At 40.2% G+C, this 8,498-nt stretch overlaps 2 protein-coding genes across 2 annotated transcripts; one reads left to right on the forward strand and one right to left on the reverse strand.

Moving 5' to 3' along the window:
- Positions 1-370: 370 nt before the first annotated feature.
- LOC129729922 (endocuticle structural glycoprotein SgAbd-3) lies at positions 371-3,646 on the reverse strand. Its single transcript, XM_055688836.1, has 3 exons — positions 1,434-3,646; positions 1,279-1,378; positions 371-1,220 (listed from the first exon to the last, which is right to left on the reverse strand). The coding sequence occupies exons 1-3, from the start codon at positions 1,565-1,567 to the stop codon at positions 1,050-1,052; spliced, it is 405 nt and encodes a 134-aa protein (XP_055544811.1). The 5' UTR covers positions 1,568-3,646; the 3' UTR covers positions 371-1,049.
- On the forward strand, positions 2,958-5,525 carry LOC129729923 (cuticle protein CP14.6-like). Its single transcript, XM_055688837.1, has 3 exons — positions 2,958-3,179; positions 3,243-3,413; positions 3,526-5,525. The coding sequence occupies exons 1-3, from the start codon at positions 3,043-3,045 to the stop codon at positions 3,590-3,592; spliced, it is 375 nt and encodes a 124-aa protein (XP_055544812.1). The 5' UTR covers positions 2,958-3,042; the 3' UTR covers positions 3,593-5,525.
- Positions 5,526-8,498: the final 2,973 nt, after the last annotated feature.

Consider the following 8,498-nt stretch of genomic DNA (forward strand, 5'->3'; position numbering starts at 1 on the left):
CCACGAAGTGTACCGGACATACAAATCGTCGGGTTTAGCGAACGAATAAAACACGGCAGGCTACAGTACCGCAGGAACGATCCGTGAAAAATTATATTAAGCAGGAATCTCGATGACTTCGGAGTAGGTCCCGCACTCGTTGGATGTGTGCTGTCGACGAGGATGCCCGCGTAATAGATGTTAGAAGTGACTGGAGGATAGCAACCCAAGACCGAGTGGCATGGTAACGTATTCTGGATATGGCACTGGATCGATAATCAGTTTGTCATTATTTTCTTCGAATAAAATTTAAACCTAAAATTTGATTCGGTATTATCACAATTCTTACCACTTTATTGGCTTAATACACATTTCGTTAAATTCTAGCAGTTAGATACAAAAATATTTAGAGTGTGATTTTCCCCCTAGCAATACTTAAAAACGTACCTGTGATTTTTTACTACTGAAAATTAGGTAAGCTAGAAAGCTAGAGCTGTTCTGCACATATATGACTGATAGAAAAATATCAAAACTGAATAAAATTCGCTTAAAAAAAATGTAAATTCCACCAGAATGTGATAAAAAAGGAGAGAAAAGGCAATATAATATAGTCTGATTTACGTTTTATAATTTTACAATTTTACTTTACTAAACAGAAATTCACTCACTTACTCTCTACTTACCAAACAGAAGTTTCATCCGCAGTATTTAGACGTTGATAAAATTTTGTGAAATCAATCAAAATCTCACAATATCTAATCAAATGCAAACTTGTCTTGACAAATGAAAAACAAATGGTGAGGATAATATTCAAGAAATAATGAAAAATAGCAGAATTTGACAAAAGTGTTGAATGTATTCCTAGTCATTAGTTTTTAGATGTTATGCTTGAGACCGCTCCAATCACTTTTTTTGTTTTTGTAAAGGTTCGATTTCTATTTTCTCGAGCATGACAAATTTTTATAGATCAAAACATATGAACCAAACATCGCAGAACCAAATTTTGTGTATAAATTTGTTGACAAATTCTTCAATAAGAAAATTTCAAACCTAACTTAGCCACTTTCTGTTTAGAATTTTCTTATGTTCTCTTGCTTTTGCGGTGGTAACGTAGCAAGATACGCCAACGCCCTGGCTATCGGTGCCGGCACGGGAGGTGGTGTTGGAAGATGTTCCGCTGAAGGGCGATATCCGTTTTCATCTGCTGTGTACGACACACTGTAGGTCTTTCCATCATCACCCTGTGAAAATAACTCGAATAACTATCGACTGCAAATATTATTCCTCGTTCAATTAGACCTGATAGGTGTACTGTCCGTGCGAAGCAGTACCCGCTTGGTTGTTCACAAAAATCTGTTGGCCATCCTGGACGGCACGAGTTCCATCACCACCTTCGTAACTGTAATTCGTAATAGGGATCAAACATTTTGTTTTGCTTTGCTCACTCTTAATACCTGTATCGAAATTTTCCGTCTACTTCTAAAACATTTTCATGCGCAACTATTGGAATATCTTTGAACTTTGGCGTAGGTCTCGTTTGGCCACTAACGACCAATATCATTCCCAGCAGCACTAGCACTTTCATCATTAAATTCCCTTTCACTTTAACATTTACTTCCTCTTCAGTATCGAACCTTTCTTCCAATATCAATTACCCTCTTCGCAGCAATTTAGTACCGAACGGTAAAAAACTCAACTCTAAACTGCACCCCACAATGGTCCTAATTCATATTTATATCTAACCGGCATGCAACAACGAGCCACATAAAGGGAGTTCTACGAAGTCCATGCCCAGAAAAATTTCAATTCCGAAGGGCTCCGGACAAATGGCAGCTCCTTCGTGAGTTCTATTTGATTACCAGGCCGAGATTTTTCGCCATCGCAGCCATTGCAAATTCATCGCTAGTACTAGGGCCCGTTGAAAACATTCCGATCGCGAGCACAGCACAGCAAAAGATTTCTGTATGATTACTCGTTAAACTCTCCCACCCAATTAGTCGCGATTTTCGTTTCGTTTTTTTAGCTATCCCTCGGCTATAGGCTATTGAATGCCCGTGGCCCAATAGCGCCTTGCTGCTTGTCGACAGACTTTGCGCAATCTTGCTGCACCAGCGCAGCTCCCATAGCGTGATCTCAGGCAGTCCCAAATGTCAAATTTCCAAAAATATACAACCTCGTGCAAACCGATTCGTAAAGTTTTCCTATGCTAATTACCACCTGGTAAGCCGCGCTTCATTCGATCATTCCATGCATGGATGCAGCTAATTGAGATGCATAAGCAAAATTAAGTCACCAGCTTGTATCGGAGATTTCCTTATCGTATTTTCGAGCGCGCGCTCAACAGCAGCGCAGGAGATGCGCAGCAAAATGTGGAGGCCGCCCGGTTTGTGTTTGTACGTTGACATCTGCGTATCCCTAGGTGGGTTGTTCCGAATGAGATTCAATTTCATGGAAACGCTTTCATGAGCAGAAATTCCCCGAAAGTGTGGAATATCTTATAGAGACAATAATGTTAAAAAATTATTATTTTAGTTCTGTAATGACAGTGTATCCGCAACGGCAAATTAGGTTTTATCAACACCACCCTATCACATAATACGAAATATTGCGTCGTACTGGTACATGTACCAATAACGCTGACCTGTCCTCAGCTGGTACGGTCTGGTCGCTTTTCTCAAACCACTGCCAGCACCGCCACGCTTTATTGACATGCCACCGGTCGCCGTCAACCATCAACCCGGTGGCGGGATGAAGTTTAGTGAAACCGGAGACAAACAGAAAAGATGCTTACTTAATATGTGTGAACTGAATGACGAAAATCCAAACAAATACCGCAAATTCCACCTTACTATTATCGTAGGTACCTACCGGCTGTAGTAAACCGGGTGAATCTTCACTGTCTAGGATTTTTTGTGACTTCTGGCTTGATCGATAGACAAGTGTACAGACGCACCCGCCATATATAAAGCTTACCAAAACCGATCCAAAGTCGCAGTGTACCGTTTGTGTTATCTAAGAAACATTCGTGCCATAAAAGTAGTTTAGAACCTCAATAAACGAAATATGAAGATGATCATTGCTGTTCTTGTTGTGGTGCTAGCTTTTACCCAAGCAGCACCCCAGGGGCGCACCGCCGATGCCGACACGCCAATTGTCCATCAAACATCCGATATTCAACCGGATGGCAGCTTCAGCTATGCGTTAGTGAAAAAATATACAATCCACAACTAGTAGATAGATAGTCAACAGTGTTTCTATTGCAGCTTCGAGACCGGTAACGGCATCAAGGTCGAGGATCAGGGCACCATCAAGCGAGTGCGAGTCCCAAAGACGGACGAAACGGGGCGTCAGCTCGGTGAAGAAGAGGTCCCTGTTTCGGTCCAAACTGGTTCGTTTCAATACACTGCTCCAGACGGTCAAATCTACACGCTCAGGTACGCCGCATGTGCTCATGAACATGTCCGACCATCCTATCGTGTTTCAGACACGAGATCCGCAAACCACGACTAACTAACTGTGTTTTGGTTTTCCTCATACGCTTTGTAGATACATTGCCGACGAAAACGGATTCCAGCCGCAGGGTGATCATCTTCCAGTAGCGCCAGTTGCCTAGGTTAGTTAGCTCCATGACAATAACAGCATAATCCACTCGTATACACGTCTACACAACAACCGAAACCGCAACTGTGTCACCGCGGAAACTAGTATTTATATTTATTCCTACAAATAAAGATACAGCGGAAATCGATCCTTCGCACTGTGGTCCAGAAATGAAAAAAGGTGGTCAAAAGTCATTCTCTCATAAACGTTACATTTTAGAGCAATACTGTCTTCGGGAAAGTTTTAGAATACAAAAAGATCCTTCTTTGGACATCAACAGATCCGTGATTAATCCCCCTACAAGTGAGATAAAAAAAATATTTTCTCTAAAACTCAATATTTTTTATCGCCGTCTTTGGCAAAGTTTTCCAAAATAACATAACAAAAAACTTTGCTGAAGACACTAGGTAGCTATTTGTCAATCTTACTGAGCTATCTGATTATGTTCAATGATGGTTAAAAAAAAGGCTTTTGCCGTTAAAATTCATATTTTATTCCACTATACCTCTGATATTCTTACTGAACTTTTAAAACAACATCAGACCGTTATTTTTTATATGTTACAGCAGATTTTATTTGATGATAATTAGGTTTCTTTCAAATTTTCCTGCCAAAAAATTTACTTTTGACAAGTAATTATCGATTTTCTGCCGTTTCCCAACACATCCCACGGCAAGATTACCACCAATTGAATTGTCCATGTGCTCTGCACACACGGCAGTTAAAATTTCTTGCAGAAATTTGCAGAAACTTATAAAATCATGAAACAAAACAACTTCAACGTGAGTTTATTTAAGTCATGTTGATCAATATCGGATCTTTGTTGCGAAAAACATAGCAAGCTTTGCATTTTTACCTTTTGATGCATCTTTTGAAGTATTATCAATGCATGTAAACAATAACCAATTATTATTGTTGCCTACTAAAGATGAATTATATGAGCGGTACACCTATTCGGGAATATTTGAGCTGAAATTTGAATTTTCAAAAACCACGTGTTTACATACATCGAGTATACTTCAAAAGATGCATCAAAGGTAAAAATGCAAAGCTTGCTTTGTTTTTTTGCAACAAAGATCCGCTATTGATCAACATGACTTAAATGAACTCACGTTAAAGTTGTTTTGTTTTAATGATTTTATAAGTTTCTGCAAATTTCTGCAAGAAATTTTAACTGCCGTGTGTGCAGAGCACATGGACAATTCAATTGGTGGTAATCTCGCCGTGGAATGTGTTGGGAAACGGCAGAAAATCGATAATTACTTGTCAAAAGTAAATTTTTTGGCAGGAAAATTAGAAAGAAACCTAATTATCATCAAATAAAATCTGCTGTAACATATAAAAAATAACGGTCTGATGTTGTTTTAAAAGTTCAGTAAGAATATAAGAGGTATAGTGGAATAAAATATGAATTTCAACGGCAAAAACCTTTTTTTTAACCATCATTGCACATAATCAGATAGCTCAGTAAGATTGAGAAATAGCTACCTAGTGTCTTCAGCAAAGTTTTTTGTTATGTTATTTTGGAAAACTTTGCCAAAGACGGCGATAAAAAATATTGAGTTTTAGAGAAAATATTTTTTTTATCTCACTTGTAGGGGGATTAATCACGGATCTGTTGATGTCCAAAGAAGGATCTTTTTTTACTCTAAAACTTTTTCCAAGACAATATTGCTCTAAAATGTAACGTTTATGAGAAAATGACTTTTGACCACCTTTTTTCATTTCTGGACCACAGTGCTTCGTCAGCGTTTGCATAATGTCTCGCACAATGTTCAAGTTGACCATGCGCACCATTCGACAATCGGATCTTGATGGTTTTTCCAATGTAATGGAGCCTAATTACTGTACTCAGTTCACGAACTACTACAAACTCATCTATAAAATAAGTGCTGGGTTATTGTAATTGCGCAGCTAAAAATAGAAATTGTCTTCTAAACAACTAACTATTTCTTCACAGATTTTTTTGTTCCGTAATCTGTATTTCCATCTTGCAAGGGTTAGGTAAAATTCATTTGATATAAGGCGCTGCACACTCCATGGCCTAATCAAGTGATGAAAAACAATAATAAACATTTATTAAACGCACCCCTAAATTAAATAGGCGCTAATCTGAGCAGTCAAACATCGAAATCAATTAAGTCGTTGAAGCGGAATCACGTGCGACGCACAACAAAAACCTAATTGCAATGATATTATTTTTAACGATTAGCTGGTTCATCATTTAAAATTTTACTCTTATTCTTTCATCGTTAACTTCGCGAAAACCATTCGTTGTTTTGCTTTCGTCTCGATTAGACGCAAATTGTTCAGCTCTGCTTAATTCGCAAAATAACAATACACGAGTTATCGTACGGGTGTTTTTTTTGTCGGTTAGTTCTTGTGCAGAGCGATAACAATAGGCTGCAGTATATCGGCAGAAACATCTTCTGCACACTGGTAGGGGCAGGCTACCCCGCCAGTGATCCGATACGCAGCTGATATATCAGCAAGAATAATTCCCCCGCACCGCTGTTACCCCGCTAGCAGCACGGACCACCATACGACCGAGCGAGTGGAAATCAACAACAAGTGGCATCTACAAGACCACGGCCACTGTGTTACAAACTTACAACACGAAGATGGATCGTCATTGTTTGTTCTGCGGAGACATACTTCCAGATTGATCCTACTAGCAGCCGAGAGGTCGTGACTTAGACGTTCGGTGAAGTATTCACTTTAGAATTATTATCATTATTAATATTATTACTATCAATATTATTATTATTACTATTGTTGTTATTATTATTATTAATATTATTAGTATTAGTATTATTACTATTGTTATTATTATTAGTATTACTTTTTTTTTTATTTGATTCATTGTAGTTTGAAATATTGTTTTTAAAATTTAATACCAACTATTTGATCCCCCCCACACATTCGAATATTCATCGTTTGTGTGCGGTAGAGCGTAACGCTCCCGCAAAATGGACGACATGCAGGTGCAACTTTTCCTGGATGTGGAAACAAATGGGGAAGAAATTGAAATTTCCCCCAGCAGTTCTCCCTTACCTTCCCCTGTACCATCCCCGCTACCTAGCCCTGTACCAAGGGTACCGGAAATACGGGTAAAAGCTTACCCAGATGCCGCTAGCGGTCCCTACGTTGTTTACTTCCGGCCCATAAAAAAACCTTTGAATACAATTCAAATAGGCAAAGACCTGGCAAAACAGTTTCCGGCCGTAACCGAGATTACGAAGGTGAGGCCGAACAAACTGCGAGTTGTCGTGAGTAGCTTGAAGCAAGCAAACGAAGTTGCTAGCTACGAGCTCTTTACAAGGGAGTACCGCGTGTACATCCCTGCCAAGGACGTGGAGATCGACGGTGTGGTTACCGAAGGAAGCCTCACGGTCGATGACATTTTGCGTCACGGGGTTGGCTGTTTCAAGAACCCCCTGATTCAAAATGTAAAGATACTGGATGTCAAGCAATTGCATTCAGTATCCATCGAAGAAGGGAAGAAGAAATTCCTCCTTTCGGATTCCTTCCGGGTGACATTCGCCGGATCCGCACTGCCGAGCTACATAGCTTTGGACAGGGTTCGTCTGCCTGTACGCCTGTTTGTACCGCGGGTCATGCATTGCCAAAATTGCAAGCAGTTAGGCCATACAGCCACCTACTGCTGCAACAAGGCACGCTGCAGCAAGTGCGGAGGCAATCATGCTGAGAACGCTTGCAGTGGGGAGACTGAAAAGTGTCTTTATTGCGAGGGAACTCGGCATGACCTTCCGGCATGTCCCGCGTACAAACAGCGCGAGGAAAAAATTAAGCGTTCCCTTAAGGAACGATCAAATCGCTCTTTTGCAGAAATGCTTAAGAGGGCTGAGCCACCCTCGACAGGAAACATCTTTTCCTTTTTGCCAACCGATGAGGGTACATCTGACGATCCCGTCGAAGGGTGTTCTTATGCCTTGCCAGAGGGATCTAGGAAGAGGAGAATTCTCAACTCTCCTAATCTTTCTCGCAAAGGTCGTAAGATAACCCCTAGCGGAATGACCAATAAGACAACACAAAAAGGAAGCGGTGAAGAAAAACCGAAGCAAGTACCCCCGGTTTTAATTTCAAATCAAACCAGGAGTACCCACCGCTTCCTGGGGCACCAAAAACCCCTCGTGCACCCATTTCTCGATCAGAAGACATAAAAGAAACAGGGTTCATAAAATTCTCTGATATTGTGGACTGGATATTTAAAACATTTAACATACCAGATCCCCTTCAAAACATTCTTCTTGCCCTTCTCCCTACAGTGAAAACATTTTTGAAGCAACTCACAGCAACTTGGCCCCTCATTTCAGCTATCGTATCTTTCGATGACTAATACGGCGAAAGAGGTTAGGAATTTTGTCACTGTGTTACAGTGGAACTGCAGAAGTACCATTCCCAAATTTGATTTATTTTCACATTTGATAAACACATACAATTGTGATGCGTTCGCGCTCTGTGAACCTTTTCTCAATTCAAATGACCAACTTAATTTCCACGATTTTAACATCATTCGTCGAGATCGAGACTCACATGCTGGAGGGGTACTTTTAGGGATCAAAAAGTGCTATTCTTTTTTCAGAATCGACCTCCCCTCGATCTCGAAATTTGAAGTTGTTGCTATTCAAACAAATATGAATGGAAAAGGCCTATGCCTTGTTTCTTTATATATTCCCCCATCCGCGCGGATTGAACAGAAGCAACTCCTTGATATAGCAGAATTGCTTCCCGCACCTTTTTTGATTTTGGGAGATTTTAACTCTCACTGTTCGCTATGGGGGTCGCTGTACGACGACAACCGATCTTCTTTAATTTGTAACTTGATCGACGACTTCAATATGACACTTTTGAATACTGGGGAAGCGACACGTGTACCTTATCCTCCAGCACGTGAA

The sequence above is a fragment of the Wyeomyia smithii genome, chromosome 3 (genome assembly GCF_029784165.1).
Source record: "Wyeomyia smithii strain HCP4-BCI-WySm-NY-G18 chromosome 3, ASM2978416v1, whole genome shotgun sequence".
NCBI lineage: Eukaryota > Metazoa > Arthropoda > Insecta > Diptera > Culicidae > Wyeomyia > Wyeomyia smithii.